We start from the raw sequence: 26,372 nt of genomic DNA, 5'->3' as shown, positions 1-26,372 counted from the left end.
GCTTCACACACAAGTTATTTTCAAAGATATGGCTAACAACAGCAACCGCGCTGCAATAAAAAACACAGTTCCACTCACCAGATGATGATCATTTGAAACTTAACTTGTTGAAAGTTATTCTTGAAAAGGTAGAAGCTAACAAATGAACAACATCCTCTTTGATAACAGCTGCTGCAAACTAGCCAACAACAAAAGCTAGCTAGCTAGGCCGTGGGAAATCTAAGTTTTTGTAAAAACAGTCCCACCCATTAAGTCAAAATGTGATTGATTGATTTCACTGTCACTCAAACATTTTGCCCGAATAAAGTTGAATGGCAGATGCCTTGATCTAGCTTCTGATGGCTTAGCCAATGGCTGACTTAGCTAGCTAGATTTATCTCCCCTGCGACCAGCAAAGAAAAATCCAGATTGGATATGTTAACCCTTTCCTTTCCCCAAGAAACTGAAGAGATTAAATAAGAACATAATTGAAAATAATATGATTATTATTATTATTATTATTATATTATTATTATCATCACTATTTTTTAAATCATTAGCCCTTATCCTCCCCCTCCCTGTCTCGGTCTTAACTCAGTCTTGACCTCCAATCCGGTCTTGCTCTTGACTCAGACTCGATTTGCTCTGGTCTTGGTCTTGAATAGGTCGTGATTCAGGTTGTCTAGAACACAACACTGCAAATCATAGTGTAACAGTAGGTGAGCTGGTTCTACTCTTTCTGGTAACTTTCTGGTGTGTTGTGGTGGAAAACTGAGTGTGTTGAGCATAACATGTCAACCCACAGACAAGCTAGAAATATTTTAACAATTATTTTTTAATTGAGGCTTGCATTCAATTGCCACTCCCTGTTGCACACAACACGCTTCCATTCCCTCTGTCACAATGGGATTCATGGCTGATTTAAAATTAAATCCTCAACCCTCTTACTTTATTTGCCACTTAATAGGCACTTACTATAGTCATTTTTTCATTTTACCACTATTTTTTATGACCCCCCTACATAGTGCACTACTTTTGACCAGATCCCTATGGTCCCTGGTCAAAAGTAGTGCACTATATTTTTTTACATAATCTTTATCTAACTAGGCAAGTCAGTTAAGAACAAATTCTTATTTAGAGTCCATTCTACAGAGCTGCACAGTATTCAGCAAACGGATGAATCTAAAACCCTGGGCGAGTAGATAGATGCAGAGCAAAATAAACATGTGAGGTGGAGACTATTACTTTGTTACAGCACTTCTACAGAGCCACCATGGTTCATTCCAAACATGAATTCATGGCCAGGTTTCTCCAACGTTTAGAGCCACCTGCAGTGCTCTGAACAGGGGGGTAAGACTGGAGGAGTGGATCGTTGTGGATCCACAGGGAACAAACAGGCCATTTGATGAATAAATGTTTCCCATAGTAATTAAGATGTGACTCATACTTTTAGGGTCGAGCAGCAGGATTCTTAGTGTGCACGTGAGTTCCTTAGCTAGCAGTAATTAACAAGCAGGGTGCTGCTCAGAGGCCAGATTAACTCAGACTTTGAAGACTAAAAACCAGAAAGGCTTCTTCCCCTCTCCTCTCAGCTCGGTCTCTCTTCTCTCTCTTCACCCAGAGTGATTTCACATTTCCTATGTATGTGTTCTTCCTTATTTAAATGTGCCTCGTCCGCTAGCTAGGCTATATCTAGCCAGAGGATATGCTAATGATGTGCTGACCCTTTCAGAATTAAAACATGGCTGGGTGCATTGAACAATTAGCTGCAGTATATTCATCATTAAGTTACTTTTTTAGACTGTTTAGTGGATTTTTTCTGTTCGTTTTTACCAAGTGCAGTTATGACGCGGAGTGAAATTACTATTCTCAATACGATTTCCAGGTCTCTGACCTCCTCCCTATAGGCTGCCTCGTTGTTGTCGGTGATCAGGCCTACCACTGTTGTGTCATCGGCAAATTTAATGATGCTGTTGAAGTTGTACCTGGCCATGCAGTCATGAGTGAACAGGGAGTACAGGAGGGGGCTGAGCACGTACCCCTGAGGGGCCCCTGTGTTGAGGATCAGCGTGGCAGATGTGTTGTTACCTACCCTTACCACCTGGGGCGGCCCGTTAGGAAGTCCAGGATCCAGTTGCAGAGGGAGGTGTTTAGTCCCAGGGTCCTTAGCTTAGTGATGAGCTTTGAGGGCATTATGGTGTTGAATGCTGAGCTGTAGTCAATGAATAGCATTCTCACATAGGTGTTCCTTTTGTCCAGGTGGGAAAGGGCAGTGTGGAGTGCAATAGAGACTGCATCATCTGTGGATCTGTTGGGGCGGTATGCAAATTGGAGTGGGTCTAGGGCTTCTGGGTTAATGGTGTTGATGTGAGCCATGACCAGCCTTTCAAAGCACTTCATGGCTACAGACGTGAGTGCTACGGGTCGGTAGTCATTTAGGCCGGTTACCTTAGTGTTCATGGGCACAGGCACTATGGTGGTCTGCTTAAAACATGTTATTACAGACTTGGACAGGGAGAGGTTTAAAATGTCAGTGAAGACACTTGCTAGTTGGTCAGTGCATGCTCGCAATACACGACCTGGTAATCCGTCTGCACCTGCGGCCTTGTGAATGTTGACCTGTCTAAAGGTCTTACTCACATCGGCTACGGAGAGCGTGATGGGAGAAACTACTGGTACTCCTTGTATAAAGTCTCGTTATTGTTATTTTATTGTGTTACTATTTCCTTTTACATTTTTTGTAAGGTTTTCTAACTTTTTAACTATGCATTGTTGGGAACATGGCTCGTAAGTAACAATCCACTGTAAAGTATACACATGTGTTATTCGGCGTATGTGACAAATATAATTGGATTGGATTGGATTTAGAGAAATGCTGTATTTTGTTTAGAGCAAATTATGGACCAAGGACATCTATGTCTTCAATTTGGGTTTTCTTTCCCTGCTTCTAGTGTTTGTGCTCTTTCAGGAAATGTAAACCAAGTCGGATAGCTAGCACATTTTCGAAGTTAATAAATATGTTAGCACTACAGGCCTTTGATATTTGCTTGCTCTTTGTTTGGTGAGGAGGGAAAGTACAGAAGCACTTTAATGATAGTGCATGCCTTTAGGACGTGTTTTCATGTGGAACACAAATGGTGGATCTCGCTTTCTTGAAATTTAGCTGGAACTCTTTTACAACCTACACAGCACGAAGACTCAAGGGATTGTTGGTTGGTTGGTAGGAATTAAAGCTTGTTTATTGTTTTGGTTTCCAATGTAAATCATTGTTGAGGACAACTTTCAAATGATGGAATTTGATTTTCCTCTTTTTGAAAGTAATAAAAGCTTTTCATAAGTGGATAATTTATGGAGTTGATGGAGTTGTTACCTACACAGTAGGTCTTTATATTCTGTTGTCCTGTCCATTCCCTTTCCTCCCACATCCTTCAACTGTGGTGTGTTAATGCATGGTGATTTAGTTTAATTGTAATGGTAGATCCAATATGTTTTAATCTATATATCAAAATCTATAGTCTCAGCCAGCCAACATTCTGTTCCATTGCCAGAAATGGGAATAAAAAATGATGTTTGTATTCACATTGATGCTCAGCTGATAAGAGACTATTCTACGTACGTGACAGAGGGATTACATATAGAATGTGTTCAATCTTTACTTCAAATGTATTTCGTCCAGATACTCATCTTTGCATTTTCCGATTCCTCTCAGCATCAGCATCAACACCTTCCCTCCACCATCCCCCCATCCACACAGCTATTCCTTCCATTTGAATATATGCATATTCATATCTTATATGAGCAGCGTTTAGCATTGGGTGTAGAAACAGATGGAGGTTCCTCCAGAACAGAATTGCAGGGGAAAGAGGGTTGGAGCTGGCTGTTTTCTGTGTGAGAGAGAAAGCAGGCTGAGCCCACGCTCTGTGCAGGCTGGGATGAATCATACGAGTGAGTGGGCGGGAAACGCGTTTCTTTCCTCAGAAAGGCAGAGATTCTGCTCTGACGTATACCCCTGGCGTACTGGAGAATAAAGCCTCCAGGAAGTTTTTTTTCTGACATTTATTTTCTTGCACTTTCTCATTTTAATGCGACTGTATGTATTATGGGTGTCTGTACTCAAATGGGATGACATCATCGTTGACCTCTGACAACAGACAGGAAGTGTATATGCGTACATGACAAACACCTGTGTCATAGAAATACACAACCTCCAAACAGTACCAAACCATTTCTTATCACTCTGTGCTAGACTGGACAAAGAAGCTGTAAGTGTCTGGTAAATATTGATTGAATGCCTGCAACAGATAATAATTGAGTCTCTCCATCAACCCATGGACTCATATTGACCTGTTCAGACTTGTAATGTACAGGTCATATACTGTAATGGGATAGAGGAAGGTGTAAGACAGTGTGTACACGTGGGTCATGTACTCCCGGAATGTCATCCCAGAGCCAGATTAATGAATGAATGAGGTCAGTGTGCAGAAGACAAGTGATACCGACCTGGAGAGCACATGAGCGGTGTCCTCATGCCGTTGTCTGCTTTGATTAATGGTGCTGCCATCGGAGCGTCTGCTTCCACTGCCAGCTGGGTGATCATCAGTACTCTCCCTCCTGAACACAAGTAGCATTGCCTCCTCTGGTATGCCCTTACAGGAACATGGACCTGCTGACTGGATAACAGTGGACTATACCTAGGTTCAGGAGAACAACTAACTATAACGGACTTGGTAGTACACTAGAGGACCAAAATAGATATCCTTACTCTGTGTTGCAAAGGTGTTAGCTTTGAGGGTTTCCCTTGGCAAAGTAATGTAAGAGTTGAGTTTGTCTTTTCTCCCAATGCTGTGATTTAAAGATTGTTAAAGATACCATTAGAAAATACTGTTTTGAATAGAAATTGTCTGTCTGGAACCTATATGCCTATCAGTGAGTATCCCACTGATGTGCTGGCATCTGAACCTTTTATTAACTGGCATTTTGTCATAAATCTGAGAATTTGGCTTGGCCAGGAAATAGTCCCTTACTTTGGGGAGCAAAATTATATCATTGTCACCAGGGTTCATTTGTAGGGTACCATATTAGCCTTGAGGGTGTTCAATCAGATATATGTTTTCTTCGAGTGCACACCTTATAGTGTGTGTCAGTTATGAACTGTGTTATTCAATGTCTTGGAGCGTCAGCCTCGAAAACCATCATTACGTTACACAATGTTATTCAATGTCTTGAAGCGTCAGCCTCGAAACCACAATTACATTGATGCACCATGTTATTCAATGTCTTAAGAAACAGCCCAGCAGCACTTAATTTACAATGTTGACCAACGAGAGCCCCTTAGCTCATTTTCATGATTCTCTGTCTTGCTACTGTGAAAATTATAGTTTTCTATTGTAGATCTACTGTAATACTAAGATTAGATAAGAGATGTGTCTGTCTTGCTGCTTCAGGGGTGGCTTTTGCACATCTAGCCTGCCTGCTTGACAGTGATTCTCACAGACAAGCTAGACATGGGAACACAACGCAGTGAAAATTGTTCGTTTCCGATGAATTAGCTTTGAATGTTCAATCGCTGCTTTTTTACTCCAAATTCATAAATGAATGGTCTTGGTAGTGGATATGAGCCCAGTGATATCGTCACAGAGCCATGAGCCTGAGCATTTTAGAATGCACTATTTAGTATTCCAGAAAACGTATCTTCCCTGGCTTTGCTTTTCCATCCACTTACTCAGCAGCTTTCCTCTTTCAAACACGGGTTCAGTAAAACGTGTTGTTATTAACAGATCAACTTCAAAGACAGGAGTCAATAATAGAAAAAACACACGGCTCACATTCTAAGCACATAGGGGATGCCTCTAGTTCCCACTAAGTTTGTGATTTTAAACTGTGTTAATAGTGGGGCTGCTTACCTGAAAAATCTGAAAGAGTCATGCATTTTGTGATAAAAGCATCAGAGGTAGATTTATATACCCTGAAAAGGTTTAGATTGGGAGCCAACCCAGATTTGTCCCCTCTGGGCATGGTAGAATTATTTTAAATGGCCACCAGCAGTACCATTATTTTAAATTTCAGAATGACTGTTTTGAGATGATTGCACCAAATTTGGAACAGAAATAGATTTATAGACTCTGAGAAGATGTAGAAGTCCCAGATTTGCCCCCTGTGGGCTGAGGTAGCCATCTTGTAAAATGGCTGACTATGGTAACACTATTTCAGTAGTTCAGAAGTGCTGTTTTGAGATAAGCACACCAACTTTGGCACAGAGGTAGATTTATGTACCCTTGAAAGACTTAGATATGGAGCCACCACAGATTTGGCACCTAGGGGCCTTGGCAGCCATTTTACAGAATTGCCACAGACGGTAATGCAATTTTACAGTTCAGAAGGCTTTTTTTAAATAAACACAACAAAAATGGCGCAGAGGTACACTACCGTTCAAAGGTTTGGGGTCACTTAAAAATGTCCTTGTTTTTGAAAGAAAGGCATTTTTTTGCCCATTGAAATAACCTCAAATTGATAAGAAATACAGTGTAGATATTGTTAATGTTGTAAATGACTATTGTAGCTGGATTTTTTATGGAATATCTACATAGGCATACAGAGGCCATTATCAGCAACCATCACTCCTGTGTTCCGATGGCACATTGTGTTAGCTAATCCGAGTTTATAATTTTAAAAGGCAACTTGATCATTAGAAAACCATTTTCCATTTATGTTAGCACAGCTGAAAACGGTTGTGCTGATTAAAGAAGCAATACTACAGGCCTTCTTTAGACTAGTTGAGTATCTGGAGCATCAGCATTCATAGGTTTGATTACAGGCTCAAAATGGCCAGAAACAAATACATTTCTTCTGAAACTCATCAGTCTATTCTTGTTCTGAGAAATGAAGGCTATTCCATGTGAAAAATTGTCAAGAAACTGAAGATCTCATAAAACGGTGTGCTCTACTCCCTTCACAGAACAGTGCAAACTGGCTCTAACCAGAATAGAAAGAGGAGTGGGAGGCCCCAGTGCCATTACTGAGCAAGAGGACAAGTACATTAGAGTGTCTAGTTTGAGAAACATCCTTCTAGGCAGAGTTGCAAAGAAAGAGCTATATCTCAGACTGGCCAATAAAAAGAAAAGATTAAAATGGGCAAAATAACACAGACACTGGACAGAGGAAGATTGGAAAAAAGTGTTATGGACAGACGAATCTAGGTTTGAGGTGTTCGGATCACAAAGAAGAATATTTGTGAGACAGAATAATGAAAAGATGCTGTAGGAGTGCGTGACACCATCTGTCAAGCATGGTGGAGGCAAAGTGGGAGATTTGTACAGGGTAAAAGGGATCTTGAAGAAGGAAGGCTATCACTCCATTTTGCAACGCCATGTCATGCCCTGTGGACGTCGCTTAATTGGAGCCAATTTCCTCCTACAACAGAACGATGACCCAAAGCACTGCTCCAAACTATGCAAAAACTATTTAGGGAAGAAGCAGTCAGCTGGTATTCTGTCTATAATGGAGTGGCCAGCACAGTCACCGGATCTCAACCCTATTGAGCTGTTGTGGGAGCAGCTTGACTGTATGGTACGTAAGAAGTGCCCATCAAGCCAATCCAACTTGTGGGAGGTGCTTCAGGAAGCAAGTGGTGAAATCTCTTCAGATTACCTCAACAAATTGACAACTAGAATGCAAAAGGTCTGCAAGGCTGTAATTTCTGCAAATGGAGGATTCTTTGATGAGAGCAAAGGACAAAATTATTATTTAAATTAAAAATCATTATTTATAACCTTGTCATGTTCTTGACTATATTTCCTAACTCATTTCATTTAAGTTTTCATGGAAAACAAGGACATTTCTAAGTGACCCCACACTTTTGAACTGTAGTGTAGATTTGGGTTCCCCAAAAAGATTAAGTTATGGCGCCACCACAGATTTGCCCCCTGGGGACCATGGCAGCCATTGTACTATTTTACAAACTTCTAATCCACAAAAAGAAGTGGCCTATACTTCTTCAGATTTTTTTATGTCATGGCCTATACTTCTTGCCCGGGACCTCCCAAAAACCAAAAGGTTCAACAGTAACACACAGTATAATACAATGAGTACAGATGGAAACACAGCATTCATCTTGGCCAAATTGTAGAAAAGTGTAGTGGAGGTGAGTTAGAATGCTCGTGATGAGGTAGCCCTGCCTGCATCATAAAACTACCTTCAGCCCAAGACGCAACCTTATTTTGGTCAAATGGATAAGACGTTGGGTTCTGAAACAGGAGACCAGGGTCCACATCCTACCTTTTTACTTGAACATGAAAATAAATGGCTACTGAAGCTACTTTGCAATGTCCTAATCAGGAGCAAATTCAGACTTAACTACAGCTGTATCTGGGAAACAGGACAATTCTCTCGAGCTGTGCTTTAGTCAGAGCTGTGCCTGGCACACAGGATATTTTACTTTCAACCAGTTCATGAACAAAAGTATTCCACTAATTTAATATAATATTCTGCAATTTGAACAAATTAAAGGCTATGTCACATTTTAGTATGCCTTGGGATTTTGGTGGTGACGGTTGATCTGGAACAGCATCTGATAAAGGTGTACTTCCTGCACCCTAAGGCACCTCCAAAATCATCATTCAGAATTAGTCATTTTTGGGTCAGTGGAGGCAAACACACTCACAGACAGAATATACACCTTTCGAACGAGATACATAAGTCGAGCATCAAAAGCCCTGGAACTAACTAGCTAATTTACTAGTGGCTACTAATCAAAAGGAACTCACCTGACCTGACACCCTCAATTCAAGTGTATGGTCAACCAATGCTGTCTATCAGCCAGTGGCAGCCATGTTACAAAAATGTTAGATGTACACAAGGGTCTCTAAAGTATAAAATACAGTATAACATCTAGCCTAATTGGGGTTGAAGGCATTTTGTTAGACGGCTGTCACAGCCCCCATTGGCCAAAGCTGTGGAGCCTCCATATCTACACATTTTTGGGGTACATTAATCGACCTCTGTGCCATATTTGGTGCATTTATCTCAAAAAAGGCTTTCGGACAGATGCCATGGAACCCAGAGGCCAGCTCTGGGTCCATAAATCTAGCTCTGTGACAAACTTGGAGCCTTTATCTTGAAATAGTCCTTCTGAATTGTAAAAAGATAAAGATAGCTGCCATAGCCCCTGGGGACAAATCTGTGGTGATGTTACATTCAAAGTATGACTGTCTATTATCTACTATCTAAGTATGTAGTATCCATCTTGCATGTTGAGCCAATTGTAGAGCGGTATCTGTTGTTAGTGGCAGAGTGAGCCAGGACTCCATGCCTTTATTGATATTAACCAGTGTATTTATTGATAACATCCAAAGATGGCAATACCACTGTTGGCTATTTTTAATTTCATCCATGTGCAGGCTGTTATTGAAAATATCAGATACATTTGCAGCAATTTTGCAACAAGGTTTATAGTTTTAAAATACATATTGTTTCCATGGTGGCATGTCCTGTCCTTCCTTTTCTTCAGCGATATTCCCTGAACCTCTATGCACGTGTTTGCTTACATATACACACATGCCATACTTTGACAACCCTTATTAACACCTCACACTAAATGCCATGAAAATGTGAAAACATATTACAATAATGCCTCCTTTTCTGTAAACCACTTGAAATAGACCTGTATCAACTGTAAATGGTGCAGTAGTGTGTTGATATCCTTTTAGTATACTTGATAGAGCCTTTCACAGCCTTGTTCAGATCCATTAACGTCACACGGTTACGCCCTTGTCAAGTTTGCTCCGCATGGTGAAACCCATTTGTCAGGGATGCATAGCTACACTGTCTGGGCTGTGGTGGCTTCTGGTTTTCGTGCCTTGCTTAGTAACTAATTCAGACCTGGGAATTCAAGAGTGTTAATATATCTTCCTGATGTATTACCTTACTGGAAAAGTATCCAATCAGATGAGACAACCATCAACATTCTGCTCCATGCAACATTCTGGTTCTTATTATTTCAGCTGTAAAATGTATTATTAGTCAATTACCAGTAAACCACATAATAGCTGTGTTATTTTTAAGCAGTAAGGCACGAGGAGGTGTGCCTAGATACAGCCTTTAGCCGTGGTATATATTGGCCATATACCACAAACCCTGAGGTGCCTTCTTGCTATTATAAACTGGCTACCAACGTAATTAGAGCAGTAGAAATACATGTTTTGTCATACCCGTGGTATACGGTCTGATATACCATATAGTTTATAATCACATTATAAACTAACATCTAAATTGTTGAATCGTTACAGAGAGAAAAAACATAACATGGGCCCCAAGGGGCCCTCAGTAACGACTGACTTAAAATGTGTCAAACTGATCTCATTTATTGATCAAGATTAGTACTGTAACATGTCGGTCAGTTTGTCCTAATATATAAAATAATTTCACATCTGAGGTGCATGTAATGGAAATGTGTTAGTTCCATAGGTTATGCATATTAGGGTTAAATCAATGAGTGTTCACATACAGTACAGGAGAGCATCCAATGATTACACATGTTCTTATGATAATGTCCTACTGAGCACCACACAACCCTTAAAGAAAGCGCCATATAGTGAGAAATGTAGAGTCTATGTGGACTCTCAATAGTGTTGGCATGTATTTCTGTGACTCAGGCTTTTGTTTGCCGGCTTCCTTAAAGCCTAAAATAACCTCAACTGAGCAGATTCTCTCTCCTCCTACACAGAATTCAAACGCTTGGCACAGGCGCTTTGAAAAAGATCGTTGAGAGGTTTTAGCTGTCAATCTGATGGATTTTTCTGTTTCCATCCCTCCTTTAGAGAATGCAATTTGTCCAACATTTATATATGTTTACTTAGTGGTGGCAGGTAGCCTAGTGGTTGGAGTGTTGGGGCAGTAACCAAAAGGTTGCTGGATCTAATCCCCGAGCTGACAAGGTCAAATCTGTCGTTCCACCCCTGAACAAGGCCATTAACACACTGTTCCCCGGTAGGCTGTCATTGTAAATAATAATTTGTTCTTAACTGACTTGCCTCGTTAAATGAAGGTTAAATGTATTATTATTATTTTATTTTTTTGTGATTTTTTGAACATTCATATCTTGTATGTGCTATTGTGTTTCAATTGAGTTGTTTTTGCCAATCCCGAAAGCACTACAATGCACAGGCCTAATGGGTATTCTATTTATGTCTCTATTCTTCCTGTCGGCCTGATATAAGCAGCTTGGGTCCTTTCAAATCAAATGAACCAAATCATACATCATTTCAGAAAAGCCTTAGACAAATAATATGCTGCTGCAGTGTTGGTACATTGTATACAATCATGTTACTATTGCAGCGGTGTGTTCATCATTTGTCCACATTTTTCTATTTCCCAAACTTTGCGGGTAAAACCAGTTAAAGGCCCAGTCTTTACAACAGGCTCATTCACGTACCTTCCCAAACCACTCATCAAACAGGACTACATGTGTAGATGCAGTGTAGCTCATGGTCCTTTAGTTTAGTCATCAAATGAACAAAAGAAAATAACTTAATCAGATTCATCAGTTCAGATTCTTAACAGTTCCATTCATAAAGCCAGGTCTACATGCTTCTCATGCAATTAATGTCCCTAACCCTAAGCTAACCCTGGCATCTACAGTGAACTCAAAAAACATTGCGACAGTGACTTTTATCGTAAATAAGAATATAATATGTTTCTAGACACTTCTACAATAATGTGGATGCTACCGTGATCACGGATAGTCCTGAATGAATCTTGAATAATGATGAGTGAGAAAAAGCTAGACACACAAATACCATACACACCAAAAAATGCTAACCTCCCCTGTTATTGTAATGGTGTGAGGTTAGCATATCTTGGAGGTATGCTATTTGTGTGTCTGTAACTTACTCACTCATCATTATTCACAATTCATTCAGGACTATCCGTTATTATGGTAGCATCCACATTAATATAGAAGTGTTTAGAAACATATTCTATTCTTATTTACAATAAAAATGACACAATACATTATTTGCATTATTTCTATTGGGCACAAAATAATCTGAAACACAACCAAAACAAACAGCAAATCCATCCAACACGTTTGTAGATTCACAAGCCTGATGTAATCATTGTGTGCTAAGAATATGGTACCAAATACTGAAGTTTTGATGACACATATAAATGAATTTGTCCCAATACTTTTGGTCCCCGAAATTGGGAAGACTATGTACAAAATTGTTCAAACGGTTCACCCAGTATGGATGAAAATACCCTTCAAATGAAAGTTGACAGTCTGTACTTTAACCCCACAGTCATGTATACTTTCAAAGTGCTGGAGTACAGAGCCAGAACAACAAAATGTTTGTCTCTGACCCAATACTTTTGGAGCTCACTGTAAATCAGGATGGCTTCCCACTGCTTTTCTATCTTGGAGTGGTGATGAATGATAGTCAAAGCAAAGTCCAGCCAGGCATTCACTCACAGCACTGAGAACGGGAGACTTTTGAAGGCCTTTGACATCAGTGTGTTTCAGTGTGTCACCCTGGCCCAGGCAGCATCATAATAGGCCAAAGCAGGGCTGTAGTGACAGGGAGACGGGTGGAGAAGAGGCCCTCTCATTACAGACCGGTAGAGCTGTGGACCTTTAAAGGGTTGGAGGAGGATTGTCAGGAGACATCATATGATGGATCTCTGCACTTCAGAAGGGACAATAGCAAGATATTGAACCCTCAGTGGCCTGTCACTCCTATTGTACAAGACACCTGAAATATCATGAATCATATCATATCCCAGCAAGAAAGTTTGTCATTGTTGTTGAATTACCTTTTTAGAGAGGGCCAATACCCAGGAAATAGTTACAGAGAGTAGGTCCTTGTTTGATTGGTTATTGATTTTGTTATTTTCGTTATTTTACATTTTTAGGGGGAGTGGATATTGCAAATAGACTGTGGTTTCTGTCAATGTAATTGTTTGCATCATTTCCAATCCCCCATATATATACAGTGCCTTGCGAAAGTATTCGGCCCCCTTGAACTTTGCGACCTTTTGCCACATTTCAGGCTTCAAACATAAAGATATAAAACTGTATTTTTTTGTGAAGAATCAACAACAAGTGGGACACAATCATGAAGTGGAACAACATTTATTGGATATTTCAAACTTTTTTAACAAATCAAAAACTGAAAAATTGGGCGTGCAAAATTATTCAGCCCCTTTACTTTCAGTGCAGCAAACTCTCTCCAGAAGTTCAGTGAGGATCTCTGAATGATCCAATGTTGACCTAAATGACTAATGATGATAAATACAATCCACCTGTGTGTAATCAAGTCTCCGTATAAATGCACCTGCACTGTGATAGTCTCAGAGGTCCGTTAAAAGTGCAGAGAGCATCATGAAGAACAAGGAACACACCAGGCAGATCCGAGATACTGTTGTGAAGAAGTTTAAAGCCGGATTTGGATACAAAAAGATTTCCCAAGCTTTAAACATCCCAAGGAGCACTGTGCAAGCGATAATATTGAAATGGAAGGAGTATCAGACCACTGCAAATCTACCAAGACCTGGCCGTCCCTCTAAACTTTCAGCTCATACAAGGAGAAGACTGATCAGAGATGCAGCCAAGAGGCCCATGATCACTCTGGATGAACTGCAGAGATCTACAGCTGAGGTGGGAGACTCTGTCCATAGGACAACAATCAGTCGTATATTGCACAAATCTGGCCTTTATGGAAGAGTGGCAAGAAGAAAGCCATTTCTTAAAGATATCCATAAAAAGTGTTGTTTAAAGTTTGCCACAAGCCACCTGGGAGACACACCAAACATGTGGAAGTAGGTGCTCTGGTCAGATGAAACCAACCAAAATTGATGAAACCAAAAAAAAGCAACACAGCACATCTCCCTGAACACACCATACCCACTGTCAAACATGGTGGTGGCAGCATCATGGTTTGGGCCTGCTTTTCCTCAGCAGGGACAGGGAAGATGGTTAAAATTGATGGGAAGATGGATGGAGCCAAATACAGGACCATTCTGGAAGAAAACCTGATGGAGTCTGCAAAAGACCTGAGACTGGGACGGAGATTTATCTTCCAACAAGACAATGATCCAAAACATAAAGCAAAATCTACAATGGAATGGTTCAAAAATAGACATATCCAGGGGTTAGAATGGCCAAGTCAAAGTCCAGATCTGAATCCAATCGAGAATCTGTGGAAAGAACTGAAAACTGCTGTTCACAACCTGTTCACAACCTCCATCCAACCTCACTGAGCTCGAGCTGTTTTGCAAGGAGGAATGGGAAAAAATTTCAGTCTCTCGATGTGCAAAACTGATAGAGACATACCCCAAGTGACTTACAGCTGTAATCGCAGAAAAAGGTGGCGCTACAAAGTATTAACTTAAGGGGGCTGAATAATTTTGCACGCCCAATTTTTCAGTTTTTGTTTTGTTAAAAAAGTTTGAAATATCCAATAAATGTTGTTCCACTTCATGATTGTGTCCCACTTGTTGTTGATTCTTCACAAAAAAATACAGTTTTATATCTTTATGTTTGAAGCCTGAAATGTGGCAAAAGGTCGCAAAGTTCAAGGGGGCCGAATACTTTCGCAAGGCACTGTATATATATATATATATATATATATATATATATATATTAGTATTTATTTTCCTTTGTACATACAGCATATATGTACTATATACATTTTACAGACACAGTATACTTTACATTAGTTCTCGTTTATTTGTTATTTTTAGTCCCACCCTTCAGCTCCCCTCAACCCCTCCTGTCAATCTCTGAACACCATCCAGGTTTGATTTATATTTGTCACATGTTTCAACTGTGCTGTGATGTTTGACAAAAGTTCTGATCCTTTCTATTCTCATAGTTTCTACGGATTGTAAATTAAAGATAACATTATTTGCTAAGTGTATTATAATATTGTTATATTGATTGATTGATTGATTGCTCCAAAACCTCCATAAAAAAGCCAGACTACCGTTTGCAACTAAGCATGGGGACAAATATCATACTTTTTGGAGAAATGTCCTCTGGTCTGATGAAACAAAAATAGAACTGTTTGGCCATCGTTATGTTTGGAGGGAAAGGGGGGGGGGGCAAGCCGAAGAACACCATCCCAACCATGAAGCACAGGGGTGGCAGCATCATGTTCAGGGGGCCTACAAACCTGACTCAGTTACACCAGCTCTGTCAGGAGGAATGGGCCAAAATTCACCTTATTCAACTTATTGTGGGAAGCTTGTTGAAGGCTAACCGAAACGTTTGACCCAAGTTAAACAATTTAAAGGCAATGCTACCAAATACTAATTGAGTGTTTGTAAACTTCTGACCCACTAGGAATGTGATGATAGAAATAAAAGCTGAAATCATTCTCTCTACTATTATTCTGACATTTCACATTCTTAAAATAAAGTAGTGATCCTAACTGACCTAAAACAGGGAATTTTTACTAGGATTAAATGTCAGGAATTGTGAGAAACTGAGTTTAAATGTATTTGGCTAAGGTGTACGTAAACTTCCGACTTCAACTGTATAACATTCTATTGGTTGCAAGACTTTTGTATAATAAATTTAATTGAAAAACTACGTTTTGAATCCGGCGTTTTGTGTGTCAGTTCATAAACCATGTGCCATGGAATTGGTACATCGCAAATCTCCTCCCAAGCAATCTGTATGGCACAGAGGTCAATTATTTGGTCCTTAAATGAAACTGGTATACTTTTTTATTTCTCACAATTTTCTTTAACCAATTGTGGCATTTAATGCAGGGCTAACAGACACGTTCCTTACTTTCTCCCTCTTACACTTGCCTCTTCCATTTTTGCGGTAATGCTGCAATTAGCCGGTTGTAATGTTGGATAGTTGTTACCTTATTGGTAATTAGGAACACTTCAAAACCTAATCTGTGTCCCATCATATTACCTATATAGATAGTGCACTGCTTTTGTCAATGGCTCTGGTCAAAATCAATGCATCATTTGGGACGTAACTCTCGTGTTGAAGTATTTGGTATGTTCAGATTATGAACCCGGAATGCAAAGGCAATATGTGAAACAATTGTGTAATGTCAGGATTGTAAATGTGAATGCTTTTGAGTTATGCTGTCACTGTATGGTTCTTTATCTCAGTTGTTCAGGTTGTCAAGGTTACGCTGCTAGCTCTGAAAAGACATTAGAAAAAAGGGAAAAGCAGTAGAGGACAACTGATCAAAGGAGAGAGTGGAGTCCCACTCTCCTTTGGACATGGTCTGTTTGTCGACAGCACTCTGATGCTGTCTAGCAGGAACTTCTCTCTGTGTGTCTGTCAGATTATTGCCTTGAATTACAATAATCCATTTATATGTTTGTTAGGGAAAAATGATTCTCAGTGGTGATTCAAATGCTTGACGGTATGCTTGGGAATGGGATAGCTAGCTACCATATCTTTCTATGCCCTCTCCACACTCTCTCTCGGCCTCTTTCTCTCCCCCCTTCTCTCTCTCTTTCCTATCTCTGTGTCTCTCTCTCTTCCCTTTGTTCCATCTGCTCTACTTGCCTCTGTGTAATGACCCTTTCCCTCAGAGACCAATTACTCACTAACCGTAACCACTCTCATTAATATTTACTGTATGAAACATACTGATGGATAGTTTTCATGCAACACTATTGTAATTACACATATAGTTAGCTATTCTGTGATTGGTGATTGTGACATCCAAACCACTGTTTCCACATCTTTGAACAGAACCTTAATATTATTGGACACTCTTTAACATAAAATGTGAAGTATCTAGGATAACGTTGAGTTGGAAATAATGAGTTCTTCTTTTTCACTAGGAAACTTCAATCAGTCAATCAATCAAATGTATTAATAAAGCCCTTTTTTACATCAGCCGATGTCACAAAGTGCTATACTGAAACCCAGCCTAAAACCCCAAACAGCAAGCAATGCAGACATAGAAGTGTGGTGACTAGGAAAAACTCCCTAGAAAGGCAGGAACCTATGAAGAAACCTAGAGAGGAACCAGGCTCTGAGGGGTGGCCAATATCAGATATGTCTATGTCCTGGGAAATGTTCTTGTTACTTAGAGCCTCATGCTAATCACATTAGCGCCCGTTAGCTCAACCGTCCTGTGGGGGGGAGGACACACACACCGATCCTGTAGAGCACATATGTCAGAGTCAAGGCCCGCGGGCCACATCCGGCCCGCGAGAAGGTTTTTTACGGCCCCTGGGATGATCTTGATTTATTATTAGAACCGGCCCGCAGACCGCAGCAAGCCGGCAGCCCGCAGATCTTTTACACGCACCAATACTACATTTCCCACAATGCAACGGTGACGCACCGAGCAGTAGGCTGCTTCATTTCAATATTTATTGGCACAGCAGTCGTCAGCATCACAGTAAAATTAACTTTCAGATACCCATCAAAAATGGCAAAACGGAAGGTGGACACTGAGAACCGGGGTTTCAAACAAGGTGGGAGTCGGAGTATATGTTCACGGAGGTAGCTGGAAAACCTGTGTGTCTTCTGTGTGGAGAAAGTGTGGCGGTACTGAAAGAGTATAATCTGAGACGACATTATGAAACGAAACACGCGGACAAAAACAAGAATATGGACATGGAACAAAGGCTACAAAAGGCAGAGGAATTCAAACGAGGCCTCAAATCTCGACAGGCTCTGTTCAAAAAATGGGGGATTTTTATATAAAGGAAATTTGTCTTTTGTGTCTGTTGAAAATTAAAGATTACTGACAGAGCCATAAGAAAATATTGCTTTATTTATCTGATCATATTGGAATATATTTGTTAGGTTTTCAGTAGGTTCAATTAGGTTCACTAGACTATATGCGTCATTTAAAAATTTTTCAATGAACATTCGAACAGTCCGGCCCTCGGCTTGTAGCTAAATTTTTTATTTGGCCCTCCGTCCATTTGACTTTGACACCCCTGCTGTAGAGGATAAGCAGCCTGCTGTCTGTGGAAGGCCAAGTATGTCAGGGAGGCCAGCATCACATTTTTCCCCATGCAGTGGATGGTCCTCTGTGGAGTCAGAGGTGCTGCATACTGTACTTCAGATGTCCTTTGGGAGTTTTCTCTCTGAATGTGTTGAAGAGACCACCTTCCAGACTCACACACTGTCTGTGTTCCAAATGACCCACAGGGCTCTGGTCAAAAGGAGTGCACTATGTAGGGCGACAGGTGGTTAGAGCATTGGACTTGTAACCGAAAGGTTGCAAGATCGAATCCCCGAGCTGACAAGGTAAAAATCTGTAATTTCTGCCCCTGAACAAGGCAGTTAACCCACTGTTCCTAGGCCGTCATTGAAAATAAGAATTTTTTCTTAACTGACTTGCCTAGTTAAATAAATAGATAATAGGGTGCCATTTGTGAAACAGCCACTGTAAAACTTCAGATAATTTCTGTTCCTCTCTAGACAATGGCAGAGCAGATATGAATATATGTATGTGTTACAGCTCTTTCCAATTATTCAGATTTTTATACAGTACCAGTCAAATGTTTGGACACACCTACTTATTTTTTTATTACATTTGTATTTAACCTTTATTTAATCAGGCAAGTCATTCATGTTTTTTAAAACTATTTTCCACATTGTAGAATAATAGTGAAGACATCAAAACTATCATGTTGTAACCAAAAAAGTGTTAAACAAATCTTTTGAGATTCTTCAAAGTAGCCACACTTTGCCTTGATGACAACTTTGCACACTCTTGGCATTCTTTCAACCAACTTAACCTGGAATGCTTTTCCAACAGTCTTGAAGGAGTTGCCACATATGCTGAGCACTTGTTGGCTGCTTTTCCTTCACTCTGCGGTCCAACTCATCCCAAACCATTTCAATTGGGTTGAGTTTGGGTGATTGTGGAGGCCAGGTCACCTGATGCAGCACTCCATCACTCTCCTTCTTCGTCAAATAGCCCTTACACAGCCTGGATGTGTTTTGGGTCATTGTCCTGTTGAAAAACAAATCATAGTCCCACTAAGCACAAACCAGATGGGATGGCATATCGCTGCAGAATGCTGTGGTAGTGTGACATGAATTCTAAATAAATCACAGACAGTGTCACCAGCTAAGCACCCCCACACCATCACACCTCCTCCTCCATGCTTCACGGTGGGAATCACATATGCAGAGACCATCCGTTCACCTACTCTGCGTCTCACAAAGACACGGCAGTTGGAACCAAAAATCTCAAATTTGGACTCATCATACCAAAGGACAGATTTCCACTGGTCTAATGCCCATTGCTCGTGTCTCTTGGGCCAAGCAAGTCTTTTCTGATTATTGGTGTCCTTTAGTAGTGGTTTCTTTGCAGCAATTCAACTATGAAGGCCTCATCGCAAACAGTTGTTGAGATGTGTCTGTTACTTGAACTCTGTGAAGCATTTGTTTGGGCTGCAATTTCTGAGGTGCAGTTAACTCTACTGAACCTATCCTCTGTAGCAGAGGTAAATCTGGGTCTTCCTTTTCTGTGGCGGTCCTCATGAGAGCCAGTTTCATCATAGCTCTTGATGGTTTTTGAGCCTGCACTTTCAAACTTCTTGAAATGTTCTGAATTGACTGACCTTCATGTCTTAAATGATGGAATATTGTTTCTCTTTGCTTATTTGAGCTGTTCTTGCCATAATATGGACTTGGACTTTTACCAAATAGGACTATCTTCTGTGTATCACCTCTACCTTGTCACAACACAACTGATTGGCTCAAACGCGTTAAGAAGGACATCAATTCCACAAGGCACACCTGTTAATTGAAATGCAATCCAGATGATTACCTCATTAGGGTGGTTGAGAGAATGCGAAAAGTGTGCAAAGCTGTCATCAAGGCAAAAGGTGGCTTCTTAGAAGAATATAAAATATATTTAGTTTTGTTTACCCCTTAATTGGGGGGGGGATTCCATATGTTTTATTTCATAGTTTTGATGTCTTCACTATTATTCTACAATGTAGAAAATAGTAAAAAATAAAGAAAAACCATTGAATGAGTAGCTGTGACCATATCTTGCCATTTCCACTCCACAAGCGTAATTTGTGTTAATTATAGACATGATGGCTGCATCAAATACTTATAAGTCATTACTGTGTGGGTTGTCATTATGTGTTTCCAAAAGTCCCATTCCTTGGCAGCAGCTAATGGGGATCCCTAATAAATACAAATAGAAAACTAGCTCCCTCTCCCACCACAGAGAGTGATATCAGGAACATGGGGTGGGTTGGGGGCTGAAGCAGCGGTTCAACCCCTAGTACCATTAGAGGATCACAGTGGCCAATAATAGCCCAATAATAACATGGCTGGCTGCTCACTCTCTGCCACCCGTTGAGCCCTCTTCCTTCCTGCTGTGTGTGGCGCCATGTGGCCCGGTGTGTGCTGCTTCCTGTCCTGAAGGACGTCACACAATTAACACAGCTGAATGAAGAGCCCCTCCGCCTGCTGCAATTACTCTGATGTGCCTTGCATGTCAAAGAAATTAATCGAGCCGATGTTTGTGCTCTCGTGTCTTTGATATTTATTTCAAGACGTGTGATTGAAAATACTGCCTCATTGTTAAGTATGTGGTTATGATCTGTTCTATTGTGCAGTGCAACCAGAAGAAGACAGTTAACAAATTCTTGTTGTCAGTGTTGGCTGGTGGAGAGGAGGATTTTCTATTTTATTTTTGTACATTTTCTTCGGATGGGGTTGAGGTAAAAAAATAAAAGAGTCAAAGAAATATGTACTAAGATAACCCCAACCCATTCCCCCCTCAGTCCCCATCCACCCACCTGCACCCTCCCCACCCGGAAACCATGTTATAATATTAAATGTTTTTGCAGCAGTGCTGGCTGCCAGCAGTGATCTTCTCTGAGTGATTCAGAGATGCAAGGGGCTATCATTGTTAAGTAACATAATAGATGCAAAGCATTTAATATTTTAATTCATGCACTTTGAAACTGCAGGGCACTCCCTCATCATATGGAGGAATGTGTCTACCTGATTTAGGGGACACAGTGAACAGTTGGGAGTTGGGGCCAATCTCATCATAAAACATTTCCTTGGTGTTATGTACAGTCTGTGAACAAACTGAAAATGTATAAATTGATGGTTCGGATTATGAGATGCCAAGGTCATATTTTTACATATTCTGTTCCATTTGAAGAGTTGTTCAGATTCAATCCGATCTGTGGACCTTACTTTTTTAATGGCTAGCTCAGAATATGAACTTTCCAAAGGTTGTTTATATATTAAAGAGATCAGTCCTTTTGGGAGCCCAGATAATGTTTTTATAAATCCCGTCATTGGATGGTTCGGTAGTTGGGTTTCCCAAGGGACTCCAAAAATTGTTGCAAGCAGCATAGTCAAAGTCATCAACACTCTGGATAACATGAAAACAGTCTAACCATCTCTTCTAGGGCGAGTAAAATGGTCAGAGTGAGATGTTCTCTCATTTGTGTCTGGAAGTAGCTAGCAAGTTGGCCAACGTTAGTCATTTAGCTTGGGTGCTTGACTGCCGTTGTGAAGTCAGAACGCTCTGATCAACCCTACTCCTCGGCCAGAGCGTCCAGTGTGCACTCGGAACACTCTTAGAGCGAAATGCTCTGAATTTATGAATGGACAATCTGACAATGATCTGAATTTTCGAACACCCAGAGCACACTCTGAGCGCTCTCTGGCACTCCAGAGTGAATTTTCGAACTCACCCATAGACAAAAGGAGTTGCCTGGTAATGTGTATCTTTCAAATCTTGGAATGTTCTCAAACCATTACAGTCCATGATATTGGTAAGATTACAGATTACACATTTGGACCATTGGAGGGATGTGAAAGGCCACCTTCCAGATCACAAGGCATTTTCGTGAAATATTGGAGTATGGGCATACCATTTTGATACCCAGTTGCAATGATTGAAGATTTTGCACCAAATTGTGCAAGCAAAAATTGGTCCAAAGCATAGTTTACATTATTTAAGGGATATATCAGTGAAGACCACCTCTTCTATGGCAATATGAGACACCATATTTCTCTCTATACTGAGCCAGGGGGCAGAAGAATCATGTCTAAACCGATTTAGGACGGGGCGAAATGCTAGTGACTGGAAATACGATTTAACGTTTGATACAGGTCATCCTACGTCTTTCCCTCTTTGCAAATTCCAGTAGCCAGAAGGGGGAGCTATGGGACGCAGTGAGCTACAGCAAAACATTTTTTACTCATCAATCTACACACAATACCCCATAATGTTTTTTAGAAACGTTTGCAAATGTATATAAAAAAACAACAGAAATACCTTACTTACATAAGTATTCAGACCCTTTGCTATGACACTCGAAATTGAGCTCAGATGCATCCTGTTTCAAGTCATCGTGCTTGAGATGTTTCTACAACTTGATTGGATTCCACCTGTGGTCAATTGATTGGACATGATTTGGAAAGGCACACACCTGTCTATATAATGTCCCACAGTTGACAATGCATGTCAGAGCAAAAACCAAGCCATGAAGTCGAAAAGGAATTGTCCATAGAGCTCCGAGACAGGATTGTTTCGAGGCACAGATCTGGGGAAGGGTACCAACAAATGTTTGCAATCACTAAGACTCTTCTTAGAGCTGGCAGACCGACCAAACTGAGCAATTAGGGAGGTGACCAAGAACCTGATGCTCACTCTGACAGAGCTCTAAAGTTCCTCTCTGGAGATGGGACAAACTTCCAGAAGGACAACTGTCTCTGCAGCACTCCACCAATCAGGCCTATATGGTAGAGTGGCCAGACGGAAAGATGAACGGGGCAAAGTACAGAGAGATCCTTGATGAAAATCTGCTCCAGAGTGCTCAGATTCTCAAACCAGGGTGAAGGTTTACCTTCTAACAGGACAACGACCCTAAGCACAGAGCCAAGACAATGCAGGTGTGGCTTTGGGACAAGTCTCAATATCCTTGAGTGGCCCAGCCAGAGCCCGGACTTGAATCCGATGTAACATCTTTGGAGAGACCTGAAAATAGCTGTACAGCGACGCTCCCCATCCAACCTGACAGAGCTTGTGGGGATCTGCAGAGAAGATCTACCCTTACACATAATAGTCTACCCTTACACATTACAAGGGGGTAGGATGCCGCTCCTTTGATATTCATGGTGATCCACTCATGACGAGCACATCAAAATACCAGACAGCCAGTCAAAAACGTGGGCCATGGGAAAATGGCTAGTGTCGCAGAGGAAATAAATCACAGCTGAACTGTGGCGGAATTCTTGAAGTGAAGCTTTTTACTCTTTGACATACCCTCTGTGTCTGTCATTCTCAATGCTAGGGACCCAATACTCCTCTGGTTTTGTGAGTGTTTAAATCAAAATAACCTCTCAGAGACTAATGCTTTACTGACAAAGTAGACTGTGTATGTGTTAAAAAATACTGATTTAGGATCTCAGCTCTCCCCACCACAATCCTAACCTTCACAATTATTATAGTAGATATGAGAGATAATTATTAGAGTGCATTGTTTTGGGGAGTATAAAAGCGCATGAACAGAAGGACAATACAATGTCTACATTTTCATTTCTTCTAACATTTTGTTGTTGTTTCTCCACCTCTGTCTTTACAGCTCCTATCAGGAACATCATCTGCAGTGGTTCCCAGGTTGGCCCACTGTCTGTGGACTGAACAGACACCATGAAGGGTCTATCAAGCAGCCGCAGCCACCACCATTTGGTCACCTGTGACCCTGGTTCCTATGATGCCCTAGGCCATGGCCACCACCCTGACCGCAAGCCCTACCTGATCAACCAGATGGATATGCCCATGTCCCACCCCTCTGACCACGCCTACTACACCCAGGTCCAGAGCCAGCATAACCAGAAGAACCACACTGCCTTCCCCTCAGACAGTAGTGTGGTGCCCTATGGGACCTTCCCCAGACGACACTACAGCAGCTCACACCACGAGCTGAAGGATCGGGTGGGGATGGATGAGTGTGCTGTGGTGCCCTATGGTGTGGGTGTTGGTGTGGGTAACATGCTTCCCAACAAGGGCGTCAACATCCGCCTGCCAGTCAACCTGCTGGACCAGTTTGAGAGGCAGCCGTCATTCACCCGGGACGGCTACCACACGCTGCAGTACAAGAGGACGGCTCTGGAGCAACGCAGCGACAGCCCCGGACGCATCCGCCACCTGGTCCACTCCGTCCAGAAACTCTTCGCCAAGTCCCACTCCTTGGAGGGGCCAAACTCCAAGCAGGGAAGCATCAATGGCAGCAGGAACAGCCCCGAGAGCGAGACGCCCCCCACGCAGAAGCACCGCAAACGTAGCAAGAGCAGGGAGCGCTGCAAGTCAGCTGAGCCCAAGCACAGGAGCCCCACCTCGGGGTACTGGAGCTCAGACGACATCCTGGATGACCGAGACGTCTGTCACAGCCTGTTGCACAGCCCCACTGGAGTCATGACCATGGGCCGCCACCCGGACAAGTCCCAGTCGCAGTACTTTATGGAGGCCTACAACACCATCAGTGAACACGCCCTGAAAACGTCGCGCAGTAATAACGACGTAGTAAAACACACCTGTGTCCCCTCCCATATCCCCATAAGCATGGACACCCAGCTCATGAAGAAGAGCTTGTGGTCGTCCAGTCTAACGGTGAGCAGGGCTCGCCAAGTCTACCAGAAGGCCTCAGTAATTTTAGATCATAAAGCGCTAGTGAAATCTGAGGCTTGTCAGCAGGAGCGCTCATGCCAGTTCTTGCAGGTATGCAATTCTTTAAATTCACCCCTAAACCCAAACCCCCCCTTGCCCACCTACCTACCCCACTGGAGAGGACCTACCCCCTCTCCACTTTCATTTGATTTGAAGAGAGAAGTAAGTGCAAACCAGTAGTGGCCTTACTTCCTTTAGTAGGCTTTTTTCTTTTAAACCCATCAGTGACTGGCATTATTTCCTGTTTATAAACCTCTTAATTTCATAGATTTCCCAGTTTTTGGGTTCTTTAATTATTACCTAATAATTTTGTGTGTGTGTGTGTGTGTGTGTGTGTGTGTGTGTGTGTGTGTGTGTGTGTGTGTGTGTGTGTGTGTGTGTGTGTGTGTGTGTGTGTGTGTGTGTGTGTGTGTACTGTGTGAATATTCTCCGGAAGTTGTACACAAAGATTACATTGCCAAAACCATCACCTGTGAAATTCCACACACGAGACACAGTTTGCACAACAAGGGCACAAATAGCACATTTCTAAATGGATCTAAGCACTCAATTTCAACTCAGTTTATTTGCAGAAATATCCAAATACTGATTATGAATTATTATGTTAATGTAAATAGTATTTAAATGTTGTTCTCAACAATAGTTCATCTCCTCTCTTTCTCACGCTCACTTGTTCTACACTGAATGTATTTTCTAATCACTGAATATCATAATGTATACCAGACATGTAGGAGTGGTTTTATGTATGATAGGCTAATAGAAGACATTGAGACACAGTCAGCAACACTGTGAACCAGAACATTAGTGGATGTTTCCCATGTACTCCTTCATATCCTGCTACAGGTGAAGGATCTTAATTTGATTACACTGTTGCAGAAGAACATTCCTGCGATGCAGGATATTTGAAACTTGGAGTGTATTTGAGGTTTAAACAGGCTTCTGAAGTTAGTAATTTCCGCTGTGAAATGTCAGACATGATTTTCCCTTATGAAAAATGTATCAACCACTACAAAAATGACCATTATTTATAATCCACATAATAATTCTGCTGTAGCAAACAGGTTCAAATTAAGAACCTGTATCTCTTTCTGCCGTATATAGTAACTCTGTTACCATAGAAACACCCACCAACAATAATGACACGATTGATTCGAAAGTTGGGATAGGATAGTGGTAGCTGTGTTATTAGTACAAATGGAGACCAATTACCTATATGTCTGTGAGTCGAGTGCCACGTGAGGAAAGATGGCATAGATTTTATGCAGGTTTTTGAAATTATGTTAAAAAAAATATATACAAAAATAAAACTGGAGCCAAGCATTTTGATTTCTCAAATCTCAGATCTAAACTTCTAAATGAGTGTAGTTATTTTGACAGGGATGTTGTGTTGTGAGTAGACTTGTTATGTATTTTAAAGTATTATTGATACTGTATTGTGTACTTGAATGTCCAACAGGGAAGACCCCAGTGACAAATACACATGCACAGTACCCAATTACTGACATATTCTTGTAATTATTTGCTGCCACCATAGCCAGGCATCACCACATTGCAGCGTGGTTGGCGTACGTCTTGCTTTATTCAATGAACACCGAAAAAAAAAAATACAAATGAAATGTAAAGTTTAGTAGGGCTAAACAGCATAGTACCAAAACAAGATCCCACAAACTACAGGTGGGAAAAAGCTGCCTAAGTATGATCCCCAATCAGAGACGATAGATAGCTGCCTCTGATTGG

At 41.2% G+C, this 26,372-nt stretch overlaps 1 protein-coding gene across 2 annotated transcripts in view; it reads left to right on the top strand.

Annotated features, from left to right (window-relative positions):
* Positions 1–26,372, top strand: part of LOC135513783 (disks large-associated protein 1-like) — a 112,749-nt gene that overhangs the window by 43,695 nt on the left and 42,682 nt on the right. For both annotated transcript variants that reach the window (XM_064936721.1, XM_064936712.1), the window contains exon 3: positions 23,551–24,686. In XM_064936721.1, the coding sequence (XP_064792793.1) occupies positions 23,619–24,686 (1,068 nt within the window). In that variant the 5' untranslated portion in view covers positions 23,551–23,618. The remainder of the gene's footprint in view (positions 1–23,550; positions 24,687–26,372) is intronic.

This window comes from Oncorhynchus masou, chromosome 3 (assembly GCF_036934945.1).
Source record: "Oncorhynchus masou masou isolate Uvic2021 chromosome 3, UVic_Omas_1.1, whole genome shotgun sequence".
Taxonomy (NCBI): domain Eukaryota; kingdom Metazoa; phylum Chordata; class Actinopteri; order Salmoniformes; family Salmonidae; genus Oncorhynchus; species Oncorhynchus masou.
This window is presented reverse-complemented; position numbering and strand designations above follow the sequence as displayed.